General features: G+C 40.4%; 1 protein-coding gene across 3 annotated transcripts; it reads right to left on the reverse strand.

Moving 5' to 3' along the window:
- Positions 1-604: 604 nt before the first annotated feature.
- On the reverse strand, positions 605-6,428 carry LOC126599621 (high mobility group B protein 3-like). 3 transcript variants are annotated; one of them, XM_050266031.1, is made up of 8 exons: positions 6,262-6,428; positions 6,006-6,061; positions 5,792-5,881; positions 1,545-1,602; positions 1,355-1,399; positions 1,182-1,262; positions 997-1,089; positions 605-893 (listed from the first exon to the last, which is right to left on the reverse strand). In XM_050266031.1, exons 2-8 carry the CDS (start codon positions 6,047-6,049, stop codon positions 873-875), a joined length of 432 nt encoding a protein of 143 aa, XP_050121988.1. In that variant the 5' UTR covers positions 6,050-6,061; positions 6,262-6,428; the 3' UTR covers positions 605-872. The 3 variants fall into 3 exon arrangements, with proteins under 3 accessions (XP_050121988.1, XP_050121975.1, XP_050121982.1); XM_050266018.1 differs by lacking the exons at positions 5,792-5,881; positions 6,006-6,061; positions 6,262-6,428 and adding exons at positions 1,724-1,825; positions 1,978-2,025; positions 2,139-2,308; XM_050266025.1 differs by lacking the exons at positions 605-893; positions 997-1,089; positions 1,182-1,262; positions 1,355-1,399; positions 1,545-1,602 and adding exons at positions 4,718-4,992; positions 5,093-5,185; positions 5,274-5,354; positions 5,458-5,502; positions 5,622-5,679.
- Between the last annotated feature and the right edge of the window lie 11,856 nt (positions 6,429-18,284).

An 18,284-nucleotide genomic window follows, 5' to 3' on the forward strand; every position in this document is an offset into this window, starting at 1 on the left:
AAAATGTAACAAATGTATGAAATTGAAATAAAATAATACTTGAAGTATGAAAATGAAATGTTTTAAAGATATTATATAAGGTTGTAATAAACCTTAAACCTAAGGAATTATTATTTAATTTACCCATTATTATTTTATATTTAAAATTTGACATATCAATTGAAGAGTAAAAGTTAAAAAAATGCCAAAATACTACGTAAACCTTCAAATTTAAATTTGATATTTCCTGGTTTTAAGACTTGTATCTTAAATTCTCGTCTTAAGACTTGTATCCCAAATTTTAAATTTAAAAATGCCACAATAACCTCACAAATTCTCATCTTAAGACTTGTATCCCAAACAATAATCCTGGGAAAATCTCTCAACACAAATTATTAGTCCAACGTCCAACGTCCAGAGGTAAAATCAATCACCATCCCTAGGGTAAAGTCGAACACTAGCACCAGAGTATTGTCGAACACCAATATCATCGAGTCACGTACAACGACATTGAACACTATTACCATCATAAACCAAAACCTCAAATGTGGACTAAGCAATGATTAAATGCTTAATTGAAAATAAGTCACACACTAACTTGCATAATACGAAACTAACGAAAGCATTATGTTACGAAAGCAAACTGAAATTCATTGAACATAAGGAGGATCATTAAGTACAAAGACAACGATATGGAAATCAAGGGGAGCAGACAATCTTCAAACTTAATCCGATTTTCGTTTGTGTTTTTCCTAAATCTAATCCCTAAAAACAAAAGTAGAGAGCCAGCAACTTATCCATGGTGAAGACAAAGTGCAGGCAGACCTTTCAATTATCCTCTAAGCAACCCTACAGACATTGCCTCTCCCCTTCCATTTCGATTCCCCTACTCTCTACTCATCATCGTCTTCCTCCTACAACACAACCAAAACAAACAATTAAGTAACCAATTCAACTAACTGAACATGCAAAACAACGGAAACATTCACAATGTGAGCTCGATTAATCACAACTGACCTCGCCGCTCTCGTCCTCGTCTTCATCATCGTCATTTACCTCAGACTTGGACTTGTCAGACTCTTCTTCATCAGCTTCGTTATTTCCATCAGCCTAATTCACGTAAATAAACCAACAAAGTCTCACAAATATCCTCAACCCGATAACTAAAAGAATCACATGAAAGCCGGAGCAAGAGTGCTTACTAATTGCTTGTTGTATGCCTGAATGTTCTTGTTATATTCTACCTTCCTCTTGTCTGCCTTGGCTTGATAGGGAGCTTTCTCCTGATTAATTCAAGCACAGAGCATCAAAATTCAGCAAATAATCTCACATTATTCACTAATCAACGAAATTAAAACGATAATTGAACACTCACGGCATCTGACAACGATTTCCATTTATCGCCACCAGCTTTACCGACCTGTTTGATTACAATTGAACAAAATCAAGATCAATTTGCATTAATGTTTGATTTAACCTAATTAATTAATTAATCAAAACAACTAATCAGAGGCTAAAATCGACGAACAAGTTGGTAGATCTGAGAGGATGAGATTTTGACTTACGGCAGCAACCGACTTGTTGTTTGGATGCTCCTTCTTGTACTTCTCTCTGAAGTCCTCCCTGTAAAACGACGAAAGCAAACTTAAATTCGGGAAAGAAAAAATATCTGAAAAATAAAAAGATGCAGAAAAGGTCAGATCTAGAACTGGAACTGAAGAGAGAGAAAGAGAGTTGACCGTACATGAAAACGAAGAAGGCACTCGCAGGCCTCTTCGGCTTGTTCGGATCCTTTCCGGCTTTCTTCGCCGGCTTCTTGCTCGCTCCGGCACTCTTGCTCTTCAACCTTTCAAAATTCAAATTTCAAAAAAAAAATCAGCAAAAATTCAAACACACAAAGCACAGCAGAAATCAAAACACGGGAGAACAAATCACAGTTCTCCGATCGAACCGATGCAATCGGAGAGCAATCATAGCACAATAGAGCACAAAACTCACTTCGTATCGCGTTTGGGGGCAGCAGCCCTGGCTTTACCCATGGCGAACCTGCAACCACACAAAAAAGGTCAAAAATCGGTGGGAACCGGCGAGAATCGTTCGGAAACGGTCAAAAACTGCTCGATTCGGACCGAGTCAGAGCGGCGGAGGCGCAAGGTTACCTAGGGTTTTCGAGAACAAGACGAAGACGCGGAGAGAGAGAGTAAACTACGCCCTTGTTTTTGTTGTTGCGGTGCGTGGATGTGAAATTGGCGAAAGGGCCGAAGGGGGGGGGGGATAAGAAGGAATTAAGAAGGGGCAAAACCGAATTTCGACTAACCCAAAAAATTGAAGTTTTGGGTTTCGGCGGGATTTCGAAAATGTTTTGCCGCGTCAGCTATCCGTGCGCTACGCCTTCATTTGCTGCTGGGCTCTCCCTTATGTGCTTCCTTGTGTGCTTCTTCGCTAGCGAGGAGGGCACGTGGGGATGCACGTGATAGGGGTAGGGGCGAAATGACGGATTTGGGGTTTAATTTTGTGGGTTGGGGTCTGGTGGTTGAGAGCGATCGAATCGATAGAATAAAACGCGTAGTACGCAACAGCTGTATTGGCGTGGGATATTATTGAAGCGGGGGTAAATAAGTAAATGTGGTGGTTTGATATTTTGGGCTTTTTGGATTATTTTTCTAATTAGGGTTTTGACGGAGTGGAAAAGTTGGAGATATTTGTAAGTGGGCTGTTGGGTTGCAGAGAGAAGCAAAAACTTGGTTAAACTGAACCCCGTTGCACTTGGTACGGATAAAAAAGGTGACAAGTAAGTAGGGAGAATTCTTCCATGTTCGGACCCAACCACGTATCCCTACGGTTCAAGATTCGGAAAGTGCCGGGTTCACCCGACCCCAATTTGTACCCCTCACACTGTATTCAGTGGCCTCACACGAGCCTCGCGACAAGTAGAGCATGTTCTAATACAATATAGTATATACCCACACACAAATTCTGTGAAATTTTTTTACTTTTGTTGTTAAAATTGAAGGAGATGGGAAGAAAGTGAAAGAGAACGTGGAAGCGAGGAGAAAGGGAGAGAGGTTGGTTTCTTCATTTTTTTCTAACTAGAAACGACAAAATTATATGTAGGTGAGGTTTAAAAAAATAATAAAATTTTATCTTGTGAAATTACGTTACTATCCTTAACTTTTTTGTTATGATAAAAGACAATTATATCTTTTTACCCTCTTTTGATTGACAAATAAAATTTCATTAATGTAGTTTTAGACAATGTACAATGGAAAGTGATTTCCCCATTCTCTTTTTTTTGTCCTTTGTCGCTCCTTTTTGTCTACAGATAAGCACTAATCTTCAACCCACTACATTCCTAATTACAACGTCACCCCCTGGATTTAGTATAGATTAGCATAGTGATAAACACAAAACTAAGAAAGAATTTTTTATAGAGAACTTTAACGAAAAGCACTCGGTACTGTTCATTTTAACGAAAAACCACATTTTTACACTAAAAAGTCAATCTTGTTACTATTCACTTTACCCTTTATTTTGTCCTTATCATTAAAACTCAAAGTTTTCAAACCATTTTCATTAGTTTTCCTTTTTTTATATGTATTTATCCAACGAGTAATGCTAAGGAGACTAAATTTACAGATAAAATTTTGTAAATTAAATGACATGAAAGTTAATGATTGAGTTATTACATAAGCATTAATAAACATACACAATCTTATTGATGACACATTATTTAATTCACAAATTTTGTCTAATTTAGTCTCCCTAATAATACATTTCTCGAATAAGCACTTAGGCCCTTTTATAATCAGTCTAGAACACGCCCTTAATGCTTATTGTATCACTTGTATTTCATCGCTTTGCACATGCTGCCCACAAATCTTCCGATATGGAGGGAGGGGTAGTAGAAACCCGCAATGGAGACAATATTCTTGTCGTTGTAGGTTAAAAGTGATTTGGAGGCTTCAATTAACTAGTTGAATAATAAGGAGAGTTATCTTTTATCCATTGATCTTGTTTGATTCATTCGATCAAACAGCCACAAATTAAGAGTGAGAAGTAAAAAAATATATATAAATAGCACGCTCCTATGCTTTACTGAATACATCTGATAACATCACAAATACTGAAGCAAGTCCGCCAAATCAAAAGCACCGGCAGTATTCAACACCAGGTCCCAAAAATGAACCAAAATCTAGTTCAACCTTCAAAAACGAAAATTATACTATCCCCCGATGCACTTGAGAAAAACACTTTCGGTAATTTAAAAGCACTTTTCAAACAAGCTCTAAAATACACGAGCATACTGGAAGAGTGGACATTCATGCCATGCTAAAAATACACTGACAGGTTTGTCATCCAATCGGTGTCGACAACCAACGAAGAATCCCCAAAGCAATCCAAAGGAACCAATGGCAGAAAGTCAAAAGAGAGAGAGACACGCAGATTGAAGCCAAACAACCACAATCACATAAAACAAGATGGCGAATAGAGAACAATGACGCAAAATCTTAAACCGAAATGCAGACAAACCACATCCTCACTCCAAGATGGCTAGTTGCCGGTATTCCAAGCGAATCACAAACTCTTGTAAAAAAAGTTATCAAACATCACAACGCACATTGCGACTCATTTGGAATACCGACACCGTGACATCCATATTATACAAAGTCAAATGCCACAACCATAAGAAAATGCACAAAGCAAATCAATCCCAAGCATATAATAAAAGGGATACTAATTAGAGCAAAACAGAAGTAATTTGAACATAAAAACGATCATTAAGTACAGAAACGATATGGGGAATCAGGTGGATGAGTCCCGAAACATAACCCCTTGTGTTTTTCCCTTTCCTTCCCTAATCCTAAAAATGTAGCTATCTTATCATCAGACACAAAGCTTTAATCAGAAAATGCAGGTCATTCGATATGTTCTAACCAATAACCCTAACCACGAATTGCTCCTCTCCTTCATTCGATTTCCGGCTTTCCTTCTTTACTCATCATCATCTTCTTCCTACAATTAAACAAAACCAACACGGTTCAATCACACTAATCACAGAACTAAGCAGGGAAAACGTGATTAACACAATAGCAAGAGCCAATTAGAAAAAAACCTCTCCGCTCTCGTCATCATCTTCGTCTTCGTTTTGCACCTCGGACTTGGACTTATCAGACTCTTCGTCTTCCGCTCCATTGCCTCCCTCAGCCTAATTTCGCAATGAAGCAACAATTCTCACAACACCACTCAAACCAATTAAACCAAAAAAAACTGTAAATCGAATAGAGAGCACTCACTATGCGCTTGTTGTACGCATTCATGGTCTTGGTGTACTCGGTCTTCCTTTTCTCTGCCTTGGCAACGTAGGGAGCTTTCTCCTGAATAATTTAATTAAATTAACCAACAAATTCGTAAAAAGTTTTCAGAATATTCATTTAATTAACAAATCGATTAACAAAATTGATTGGCCTAAATACTCACAGCCTCTGAAAGCGATTTCCATTTATCACCACCAGCTTTACCGACCTATTCAAATATATGGAAACTATGAATAAATATAATTTAATTTTGCAAAATTAAACAAAAAATATTCAAAAAAAAAACGAAAATAAGAGCGCAGATCTGAGAATATGAGATTCACTTACAGCGGCGACGGATTTGTTATTAGGATGATCCTTCTTGTATTTCACTCTGAAATCCTCCCTGTATAAAATTGAACCAAAAATTCATACAAAAATATAATTACAAAATAAACGACAATAAAATCGTTCGATCTGAACAAAAAGGAGAGAGAGAGAGAGTGCGTTGACCGTACATGAAAACGAAGAAGGCGCTTGCAGGCCTCTTAGGCTTGTTTGGATCCTTCGCTGCCTTCTTGCTCGCGCCAGCGCTTTTGGTCTTCAACCTATCAAAATTAAAAAAAAAGTATACATAAATTCGAAATAGCCGTTTCATATCGAGATCTCGGATTAAATCGATAAAATCGAAGAAAATTCACAGCAAAACGGAAAACAAAACAGGAAGCTCACTTTGCATCGGCTTTTTTGGGAGCAGCAGCTCTTGATTTCCCCATATTCAGCTAAACCTGAACAGAAAACCGCAATTATAAGATGAGAATCGTTCAGAAACGGCACAAAATCGATAAAATCCGTTCGGAAACGGCGAAAAACGACGAGAACGCCTCCCAAAGAGCGAGAACCGCTCGGACACAGCGAAAAACGACGAGAATCGTTCGGAAACGGCGGAAAACGAAGCGACTCGGTCCGAGTCGGCGGGCGAGTTTACCTTTGGTGAAGGGAGAGGATAAGGCGACGACGCAGAGACAGAGATGGAGAATAATGAGAGAGATATGCCTTTGGGTCGTTTGCTTTGTTTTGGTGCGGTGTGCGTGTGTAAAATTTGCCCTTGGTTGTGTGAAGGGACAAGAAGGGAAGGCCGTAGCGCAAAAATAAAAAATAAAAATGGCGGACAATTAAATTTTGATTTATTGAAAGGATTGAAGTCCGGGTTTGGGCGGGATTTCAAAATATGGGTGCCACGTTGGCGATCCGCGTGATGAGGGTCGATTGGTTGGGAGGTTCGCTTGGGATCCCGTTTGTGCTTCCTTGTGTTTCTTTGTTCTATTTCCGCTGCCGGTACACTAGAAATCGGTGGAAATAGGGGGACACGTGGACGATGTGTGCGTGGGACGTGCGTAATTTTTGGTGAAATTACAAGTTTGGGGTTAGGGCGCTTCTAGATGGTTGTGCAAGGGTGATCGATTCACTAAATTAAATTTGGAGCACGCTGCCCTGTATTTATTTACTGGATATTATTGCTTTGGGGGTAAATATGTCAATTGGTTGCTTGATATTTTTTTTTTAGAAACGGGACATTTTCAGGGCTAGTTTGGTAGGGAAAGGATCCTCTCGGGACCCAATCTGACTGGATCCTCGCCGGACCCAATCTCACTGGATCCAGACCCTTCTTCATTAAGGGTCGAGCCGGCGTCGTGGCTTTCTCCAGAGTCGGCATTGTGCTTCCTGGGAGTCAGCGTCAGTCTGGAGTTGGCGTTGTGGTCTCAAAAAAAATTTAATTATAACAAGAACACAAATGGTATACCACGTGTTTTAATAAAAGTGATGACAAATTTTATTTTTTAAGTTATTAACTTTTTAACACACATATCCTATCATTTGTGTAGTGACACGTAGTGTATCATTCCGTGTACCAGTCACATTGAAAAATCTTTTTGTTATCTCCTCAAAGCTAGTTATCGACAACGTCATAATAGTCATCAACGACTCATGGTTATGAAGTTTTCCTAAAAACAAACAAAAATGGTGAAGAAGAAGAAATGATTATTGAAGAAGAAGAATTGAAGGAGACGAGGAAGCAGAAGAAAAACTGCAGAGAAAACAAAGGAAGAAGGAGGATCCGGAGGGATTGGGTTGGAGAGGATCCTCTCCTAGTTTGGTATTGCTGTGTCTTAAATGATTATGTTATGATTTAAGAATAAATAGTCGTAAAATGAATGTTTGGTAAATCTTTTTTTTTTTGGGTAAAAGTGCTTTTAACAAAAAAAAAGTGTATAAATGTTTAGTAAACTATTATATAAATTGTTATGAATATATTAAATGACTAAAAAGATATAGAATTTAATGTGATATGATGATTGTAAAAGAGAAATATAATATGTGGAGATATACTTACCATTTGAAAATTTCATTAAAATGACACTGATTACTATGCTTTGAAAAAAAAAACAGCAGTTTTTTTTAAAGTATTTTTTTTTATTTTACCAAAGACATTTGATGTTCCAAATTTTATTTTAAGTTTTTTTTTTTTTTTAAAAACACCACAATCTCAAACCAGTCCTTACTGCTTCAAAATTACAACACTTAATAACAATTGTAATCATACAATTCGTAGAAATTTAAAAATTAAATTTGAATCAATTGTGTTGATGCACAAAATCAGCGAGGACTTTGGTACAACAGAAAGTGTCAGGTTTGTGACCTTCGCTTGGTTGCTTCGATCACTAGTGAAGATAAGTACGTAAATGAATAGGGACAGGGAAGCAAACACAAGATTTACGTGGTTCACCCAGATCGGCTACGTCCACGGAGTAGAGGAGTTCTCATTAATTGTGAAGGGTTTACACAAATACATAGGTTCAAACTCTCATTTTGTGAGTTCTAGTGAATAGTTTAGTACAAAATGACATTAGAGATTATTGTGGGAGAATGATCCCTATTTATAGAAGAAAGTTTCTAGTTTTGTTCTAACATTGACACGTGTCGTGTTGTGATTGGCTTCTGATGTTGACACGTGTCGCGCTGTGATTGGCTTCTGATGTCGACACGTGTCGCATTGTGATTTGCCTCCTAGTTGAAGGGAAGCTCTTTCTGGGTCCTTGACGGTATAACGTTGACCAGTGCTCAGTAGTTTCGGGATTGGTCAAGTATGGTACAAACAATGCTCCCCTAAGTTCCCGAGTGAGGGAAGCTCATCGGTTGGGGACTTGCAAGATCCAAGCCATTGAGTAATCACGAAACTTCTAAGTACTGAAGTGTGGTATCATTTTCACGTGCCTTATCTGTCTCATATGTAGATGTGGCATCTTCTCTAGAAGTACTTTTCCTCCATCCATGGGTGGTATCTTTAACCGATAAAGATGCACAAGGTAATGTATCAATTTCACTTGAAGCTTACTTGTAGTTTCGGGCTTGGTCAAGTGCGATACAAACCCTATAGTAGGAGTCCCCCAAGTCGCCGAGCTAGGAGATCTACCGAAAGAGGTGACAGACAAGGCAAGCAGTCAAACTTCCAAGCAAGCAACCCAGGATCGGAGGTTCGACTTCGGCTTCCGGTTGATTGTTCTCCTTCTCCTTGTCTCTTATTCAGCTGTCAGGATAAGGAGAAGCAAATGGAGAAGAGATGATATGAGATACTTTTGCTTTTGAAGAAGTAACTTTCCACAGGCTTATTCTTGAACTGTGCTGGAGGGTTTTCTGGTTCCCTTCAGAGTATAAGGCCGACTTAAGAATTTAAGGGTCAAAACAAGTCCATCAAATCTAGAGTACGTTCGACCTTGATGATATGGGATACTTTTGCTGTTGACGGAATAATGAATGTGGTATGGAAAGGTGTCGTGCTGTAGTGATCTGTTTCAGCTCACCGTTGAACCTTCTGCTTCAATCTTTTGCATGGCAGAAGTGGTGTGCAACCTTTGCATTTAAATGGTCATTCAGAACATTCCTTCATAGTGATTCATCCACGCTTGGTAGCTTCAGTGTAAAGAGCCAATATCTGATCAACTGTCATGAGGTATGTGCCGGTGGAATTCATGACCTTGACAGCAGTTGAGGATGAGTTCTCGAGAGCAATGCTAAGTAAGCAACCAGGCAAAGGTCTCAGGCAGTCAGTTCCAGATTGGAGGTTTGATTTCAGGTTCCGACTGACTGCTCTCTTTCTCTTTGTCCTGCAGGTGTGGACAAGGATGAAGACAAGGACAGGGAGAAAGCCTGATATGGGATACTCTTGCTTTCGACCCTGATGATATGAGATACTCTTGTTCTTGGTGTGACTTATTTGCTGAGGTATTATCGGGGGGAAATAAAGCTGAGTATTTCGAGAGGTTATGTTGAGGGTGCCTTTTCGAATGCGAGAAAGGGTTGAGCATTTTTGCAGGTTTGCCTGTCCGTTGAGGAGGGAGGTCGATGTATATAGGGATTTCCTAATAACAAGTAGTAATGTTATTCCTTTACCGTTCTTGGTCACAGCAATGTAGTGGGAGCTGCCAACTTCACGTGTTTTAACTTTGTCAGAGCACTTTGAAAAAATGGTATGTGGTATCTGGAAAGCTGATGTTACGTGTGAAGATTACAGACAAGCTTTATCTAAGGAAATCTGGCTCTCGAAGTTCTGAAAGTTGTGCCTCTTCGGTTTTCGAACAAGCAATCCCGTCGAGGATCTGGCTCTCGAGATTCGGAAAGCGGTGCTGCTTTGGTTTTTGAGAAAGTAATTATGTTGGGAGTCTTTTCTCGAATGTGAGTAAAGGTTGGACGTTCTTGCCAGCCTGTCTTGCCGCAGAACACGGAGGTCGACACACATAGGGACTTTCCAGTTGTCAAGCAGTGGTGCTGTTCCTTTACCCTTGTGGGTAATAGTAGGGTAGCTGGAACTTCGAAATTCTCGTGCCTAAACTTTGTCAGAGATCTTTGGCAAAGTTATATGTGGTACCCGAGGAGTTGATGGTGCGTGTGGAGAGTGGTGATTGAACAGTAAGATTCACGTGATTTCTACTTCACCAGAAATATTCGACAGATTGCCCGTAATTTCCGCAAAGCTGAGTGTGCATGTGACAGGTGCTGATGAGGCTGAAAAAGCAGGTGCTTCTTCGATTTCTGAGATCGGCCCTCGTGGTCTCTGAGCAGCCCAGCTTTTGAGAAAGGAAGCGCCTCTTCGATTTTTGAGATCAGCCCTCGTGGTCTCTGAGCAGCCCAGCTTTTGAGAAAACAAACGACTCTTCGATTTCTGAAGCTCCGTCGAGTGCAGATTTTTATAGAGGCTGGCATTAAGTTCCACAGCACACCTGAATCTCCACCAGTAGAAACTCCCTTCTTGCACTTCTAAGATCTTGATTTGTCTGACCTCTTCTCTCTTCAACACCTTTGAAAATGTCTGGCCCCTCCGACCGTCGTTTTGACTTGAACCTTGGAGAAGAGGCAGCCACACCTTCTCCAGACAACATATGGCGCCCATCCTTCATATCCTCTACTGGTCATCTTACCGTTGGGGATTCTGTGATGAAGAATGATATGACTGCTGCGGTGGTGGCCAGGAACCTTCTCACTCCCAGAGATAACAGACTACTTTCCAAACGGTCTGATGAGTTGGCTGTTAAGGATTCTCTGGCTCTTAGTGTTCAGTGTGCAGCTTCTGTGTCTAATATGGCCCAACGCCTATTTGCTAGAACCCGCCAAGTTGAATCATTGGCTGTTGAAGTGATAAGTCTCAAACAGGAGATTAGAGGGCTCAAAGATGAGAATAAACAGTTGCACAGGCTCGCGCATGACTATGCTACAAACATGAAGAGGAAACTTGACCAGATGCAGGAATCTGATGGTCAGGCTTTACTTGATCATAAAAGGTTTGTGGGTTTGTTCCAAAGGCATTTATTGCCTTCGTCTTCTGGGGCTGTACCGCATAATGAAGCTCCAAATGATCAACCTCCAATGCCTCCTCTTTTTGGGGTTCTGTCCAGTACTGAGGCTCCGGATAACCACCCTCCGGTGCTTTCTCTTTCTGGGGCTCTACCGACTGCTGAGACTTCCCCTAAGCAACCTTTGTGAAGGCTCCCTTTTGTTTGTTTATTTTGACTCATGTATATGTACATATTTGTGGCTTATCGAAAATATTAATAAATAAGCTTTCCTTCATTTCAACATATTGTGTTAAATACACCAAAGCCTTCTTCAGAAAGTTCTTTGAATTTTTTCTTTTGTTGAAACTTGTATTGTTGAAGCTTTGTGAGTGAAGCATGTAGTTTGAGGTAGTCTTCCCTTAATTTCCCGAGTGAGGAAAACTTCTCGGTTGGAGACTTAAAAAATCCAAGTCACTGAGTGGTTGTGAGACTGCCGAGTATCAAGGTGCAGTAGCATATGGTGGGAGTCCCCCAAGTCTGCAGGTGAAGAGAGTTGCCGAATGAGGTGTCTCGCTTGTTACTAATTTGTCAAAGTAACGAATCCTTGTTTCGATGTCACACATTCGTATATGCCTTATCTAAAAATATTTCCAACTTTTGTGTGTTTGATGTTGCATGCTATTGACTAGACAAGATCAGGTGCAATTAGTAGCTTTTCTCTCTTTTTCATCTTTTTTTTGATGGAATTGCTTTTCGTTTCCACTAATCAGCCTGAGTGGATGCAATAGAACACCATTCTCTATAGCTCAGATAGCAAAGTCGTTTTCATGAAAGTTGTTCTTTATCTTGTGAACTACAATATATCAAAATTTGAGATCCATTGGAGTAGTACAACTCCAGAAATTCAGGTATGATGAGTAACTGTTCATCAATTTTCGGTTAACCCGTCAGACTTGTTGTGAGCTTCTAAACTCCATTTTTTCTTGTTCAGCTCAACATACTTTCTTCATCGAAGTTGTTCCTCACCTTGTCAGCTACAAAATATCCAAATTTGAGATCCATCGGAGTAGTACAAATCTAGAAATTCAGGTATGATGAGTGACTGTTCATCATTTTTCTGTCAACCTGTCAGACTTGTTGTAAGCTTCGAAACTCCATTTTCTCTTGTTCAGATCAACATACTTTCTTCATCGAAGTTGTTCCTTATCATCTCTTTCATGACATATCAAAAATTCAGAATGAACTAACGGTTAAATATTTCCAGATCTTCGAAACATCACAGCAGTCTTTAAATTTGCGGGAATCCGACTGTCGTGTTTGGAGCCTCAACACTTTTAATTTCCGTCGCTCAAACAGAAACGATTCCTTCTTGAAAGTTGTTCATCTGCTCAAGAACTATAGGGTGTCCAAAATTCAGCTTCACTGGAGAAGAGCAAAGGTTGCAGAAATTTGATAGATGAAAGGAGGCGGAAGAGGAAGAGAGGGAAAGAGGTTGCTTGGGTTGGATTTCTAGTTAAACTTGGGATTTTGGCTTGTTGTTTGATTTATTATAATATGTTTGGAAACATATACATAATTGCTTGTTTGGTTATGACAGGGATGTTGTGGGTGTAGAACAAAACAAATGTTTATGTTGACCCGTGTTTTTGTACAGGTTCAAGGGAATCTTGGTTTTGTGAACAAAATTTGTTTATTTGTCACAAGGTTTTGTGTTTGGGAAATAGTTTAATAGGTAAGGTTATTGACTATAGATTTTTGCTTGGGTATATAGCGTGACTAGTTGAAGCTATTTTTAGGATACAAAACTTGAATTAGCTTCGCACTATCTTGATGAAGAGTGTGCGAAGCTTTTATATGTTTTGGTGTTGAAATTTTGTATTGTAGATGAAGCATTGGGGTTGAAGCTTGATAGGTGAAGCTTTGGTGTTGAAGCTTTATAGGTGAAGCTTTGTGTTTGAAGCTTTGGGGTTGAAGCTTGATAGGTGAAGCTTTATAGGTGAAGCTTTGGTGTTGAAGCTTTGGGGTTGAAGCTTTATAGGTGAAGCTTTGGTGTTGAAGCTTTATAGGTGAAGCTTTGGTGTTGAAGCTTTATAGGTGAAGCTTTTGTTGGCACCATAAATTGATTTTGCTTCACACTATCTTGATGAAAATAGTGCGAAGCTTTTGAGATTGATATTTGTCCTCAATTGATGAAGCTTTTGTTGGCACCAGAAATTGATTTTGCTTTACACTATCTTGATGAAGATAGTGCGAAGCTTTTGAGATTGATATGTGTCCTCCATTGATGAAGCTTTTGTTGGCACCATAAATTGATTTTGCTTCACACTATCTTGATGAAGATAGTGCGAAGCTTTTGAGATTGATATTTTTCCTCCATTGATGAAGCTACTGTGTTCCCCCTTCGGATTTTTTTTTTTTTTCGGATTTTTTGTTTTTGTTTTGTTTTTTTTTTGGATTTTTTTTTTTTTTGAAGGGGGAACTGAAACATTTGAAATTTGAAACTCCCTAGTGTTAGAAGTTTGAAGATTTTCCATGTGGGGCTTTTTCACGGTTTGAATTTGAATTTTGAATATCAATAGCCATGTTTAACTATATATAAGAAGGATAAGTTTCCATTCTTTACCTTAACTTCATTTGCTCATCTTGTAGTGATTTTTGAAGACATAGTGCTCTTTACTTGAGAGGGATTCTGACATTGCTTTGCTGCACCATCTTCAGGTTGGTAGTCTTCTCCACTAGATCGGATGTTTTCATTCTTGTTGAATTGTTTGAGTGTTCATGTATTCTGTTAAGAACATAAGGAACTGGTTGAGCTTTTATGCATGCCCTATGAGCTTCCTTATGTTTTGATCCTTCATGTAGTGATAGAGTTTGTTTCTGTTTGTTGTAGATGTCGGAGTCTGGAAGTCTTAGTGATGAGGGCTCCCCTAGCTCTAGCTCTAGGTTTGAGCTTGCCATGTCATGGTCTTCATGGCCTTTGTTAGAGTCTGGTATGAAAGAAACGTTGGATGATCCTCATAATTGTCAAATCTTAGCCAATATTGGTTCTTCCTCCATGCTAGTGAGTGAGGGGGTTGTTTGTGACGCCATACCCATATTTCGTTCTGATCCTCACAATTGTCAAACCTTAGCCAATATTGGTTATTCCTCTATGCTAGTGGGTGAGGGGGTTGTTTGTGACGCCATACCCATATTTCGCTCTGAGTTCACAGCGGACCATTTAGAAAATAACTGGTTAACGTTATACCGTCAATGACCCAGAAGAGCTTCCCTTCAACTAGGAGGCCAATCATAATGCGACACGTGTCGACATCAGAAGCCAATCACAGCGCGACACGTGTCAACATCAGAAGCCAATCACAACACGACACGTGTCAATGTTAGAACAAAACTAGAAACTTTCTTCTATAAATAGGGATCATTCTCCCACAATAATCTCTAATGTCATTTTGTACTAAACTATTCACTAAAACTCACAAAATGAGAGCTTGAACCTATGTATTTATGTAAACCCTTCACAATTAATGAGAACTCCTCTACTCCGTGGACGTAGCCGATCTGGGTGAACCATGTACATCTTGTGTTTGCTTCCCTGTCCCTATTCATTTACGTACTTATCTTCACTAGTGATCGAAGCAACCAAGCGAAGGTCACAAACCTGACACTTTCTGTTGTACCAAAGTCTTCGCTGATTTTGTGCATCAACATTTGGCGCCGTCTGTGGGAAAAGACACAAAAAGTTATGTCGGATCTCTCAATCTTTCACCTCCTCCTCCGTGGATCTGCAAAATTTGACAAAACCCAGAAGAAAAAAAAAATCACAACAAAATCTCCCCAAAACCCAAACACCACTAATCATTTTCCAAACCCACCTTCGTGAATCCATCAGAAAACGACATGTCTTTCAAAAGCCCAAGCATACTCCTCGCAAAGCTTCTGTTCTTCCTCAGGCGTGTAATCACTCTCGACGCCGAACAACTTCCTCATATGCTCGAAATTCTTGTTCTTGATTTGATCCGCCACGGTCTGGTTCAGCACTTCCAGCAATAGATCGACGTGCAAGAAGTCGGCAGCTAGGATCAGCTCCATCACGCGGTCAGTTGTTAACTCCCTAACGAAATCAGTGCTGATTTTCCTCAGCTCCTTCCTTCACGCCTCATCGTGCTCTACTTTCCGATGCAGAGGTTGGGTTTTTGGTACAGAAATCAATGATGTTCACGAGCTCCGCGCTGTGCACGTTCGGCACCGGCATCACCATGTCGCCGACTCCCTCTGCTCCCTCTGCTCCCTCTTCTCCCATGTCTCTCAGCCATGGCGAGATGGGAACCACCTAATTCACCAGATCTGAGCCCAACCTCACCAGATCACGCCCCCAGAGAACCCTAAAGTTCTATCTTTCTCTCTCTCCCCCGCAACCCCGTTTCTCTCTCCTCAATTTTGGCACAGGTCAGAGAGCGGTGGGAGGTCCATTTCTCTCATTTCTTCCCTTAAATATACGGGCAGCATGATCAATTGTATCAGAGGTGGTGAATCTCGACTCCTATGTCATGCCTCCAAGTTTCACTTCATGGCTTGGGAACTTTCAATCTGTTTTTGAACAAGTAGCAACACAAGAAGTCATTTCACTGGAAGCCAATCTAATATCCCAACTCGCGAGTTACAGGGAAGATGCTTCATTCAAAGCCGATGCGAACCCCAAGAGCGATACTTTGACGCTTGAGAAAGTGAAAGATGCGAACACCATAATTTGCAAGCTGATTCAGAGAGCAAACTTCCTTTTGAAATCTCCAGCGGAAGACGAGAAAACGGTTCCATTGTTTTCTGGTTCTCTGCTTCAGTTCGTTGTTAAGGAAACCAAAGCCCTCCAAATCCAAGGTTGGTAGAAGACCACCTCACTAAACTCAACTCGCAGGACCCAAAGCCCGATGGGCTCTTTTCTTCCTCTCCACGTTCCGGACGATATTACCCTCCAAATTGCTTTCTTGTTACCGGTGTGGGATCTGTGCGCGTTGGGTAGTTGTTCTCGGTTTTGGAGGGAGCTCTGTAAGTCGAATTGCGTATAGGAGTGTCTGGTACGACGGCGATGGCCTCTGCTGGAATGTTCCGATCATGGGTCATCTCTTTCTTCCACTGCAATCGAAATGCCCATCATACTTGAGCATCAAAAGACAATGAGAGAGAAAGAAAGAAGATGAGAGAGAGAATAAGAAAGCAGAGATACTCATCACCACTGAGACGAAGATTCTCACGGTCGGGACAGCTGCGGACCCAGATCCCATCTCCTGCGAATACCACGAGCACTCTTACAATAATTCCATTATTATTCCGTTTTGGCGTTGTCTGCCATCTGCCAAAAGAGAAAAGCAAAAGAGGAAAGCAAAAGCCAAAAGAAGATAAAAAGAAGCAGACATAATTGTAGTAGTGATGGCAGGCAGAAAAAAAGGATTATGGGTGTGACCCATTGAGCAAAGGGTCAGATTTATTTTTTGAATGATGTAATTTATTTTTGCTATCTTTCTGAGACATCTATATAAACCCAATCAGAGGGTAATATGTATAAACCCCATCAGAGGGTAAAAAAAAAAAAAAAAAAAAAAACCGCAAAGCCCAAAATAAATGGGCTGGCATGTCGTGGAGGGCGAAGGCCCATAAGCCCAAAATAGCACCAACCAGGTGACCAAAAGTACGCCCAGTACTCCAAAATTATTCGGCAACCTGCATCTATTACCACCAACCAGGTGATGAAATGTACAACCCGTACTCCAATATCATTTGGCAACCAGCCATTCATACCACCAACCAGGTGATGAAATGTACAACCCGTACTCCAATATCATTTGGCAACCAGCCATTCATACCACCAACCAGGTGATGAAATGTACAAACCGTACTCTAAAATAATTTGGCAATTAGCCATTTATGCCACCAACCAGGTAATCAAAAGTACACCCAGTACTTCAAAATTATACATAAGCACTACTCATGTCATTCGTACATAGACATTCATGAGCATCACTCATATCAATCATACATAAACATTCATGAGCATCACTCATGTTAACATTCATGAGCATCACTCATGTTAACATCCATGAGCATCACTCATGTCAATCAAACATTCATGAGCATCACTCATGTCAATTAAACATTCATGAGCATCACTCATGACAATCAGCTTCAAAAGCTTCATTTACAAAGCTCTAGTTTCAAAAGCTTCATTTACAGAGCTCCAGCTTCAAAGCTTCACTTGCAAAGCTTCACCTACAAAGCTTCAGTGCATGGTCTACAAAGACCGCCTCCGAACAACTGCCATTTCAGCCCATACATGGATTGAATTTGAAGTCTCCAGCCAACAGCGTCTATTGACCGAAGACTTGGGGGACTACATTATGTACCATATATTGGGCCTCAACTGGGCCTTATGAAAAATACTTAGGGGACTCTAGCCCATTATTCATGTACTGAGGAGCGATCCCTTATTTTATAAAAGGGACTCCCTCACCTTCATTAGAGAGCAACGCCGCCAGCTGAGCAACCGTCTCGCCGTGAGCATCACTCCGAACCCATATTTATGTATTGAGGAGCAAGCCCTTATTCTATAAAAGGGACTCCCCTCACCACCATTAGAGAGCATCAACTCTAGCCCATCATCCATGTATTGAGGAGTGATCCCTTATTCTATAAAAGAGACTCCCTCACCTTTAAACGCCGCAAGCCGAGCTAGCCAAGGCAACATAAGCCACGAGCCGAGCAGCCTCGCAGCGTGTGCTACTTCTAGTTGAGCATCATTTCAGATTGAGCACTGCCTCATATCGAACATCAGTTCAAGACAACATCTAGTTACTTCGGCCCACACATGGACTGAATTTCAAGTCTCCAGCCAAAAGACTCTCTTGACTGAAGACTTGGGGGACTACTGTTTATACTATATTTAGGGCCTCATATTTAGACCTCGTATAAATACTCGAGGGACTTAAATGTAATTATGTAATAAAGGAATGGGCAAATATGTAATTAGGGGAGGAGCCCTTATTCTATAAAAGGGCATCCTCACCCTCACAAACCCGAAGCTTCCTCACACCCCATAAGCTCTAAGCTCTCTCTCCCTCTTCAACAGAGAAATACAATACAATCAGTGTGGACGTAGCCCAAACCTTGGGGTGAACCACGATAACTCTTG

This window comes from Malus sylvestris, chromosome 2, assembly GCF_916048215.2.
Source record: "Malus sylvestris chromosome 2, drMalSylv7.2, whole genome shotgun sequence".
Lineage (NCBI taxonomy): Eukaryota > Viridiplantae > Streptophyta > Magnoliopsida > Rosales > Rosaceae > Malus > Malus sylvestris.

Excerpts from the sequence above, each read along its gene's own strand:
- LOC126599621 (XM_050266018.1), bottom strand. The coding sequence starts at position 2,018 with ATGGGTAAAGCCAGGGCTGCTGCCCCCAAACGCGATACGAA. Across the intron at positions 1,263-1,354 it reads GGAAATCGTTGTCAGATGCC|GAGAAAGCTCCCTATCAAGC; the intron begins GTGAGTGTTCAA and ends TGAATTAATCAG. Across the intron at positions 894-996 it reads ACGAGGACGAGAGCGGCGAG|GAGGAAGACGATGATGAGTA; the intron begins GTCAGTTGTGAT and ends GTTGTGTTGTAG.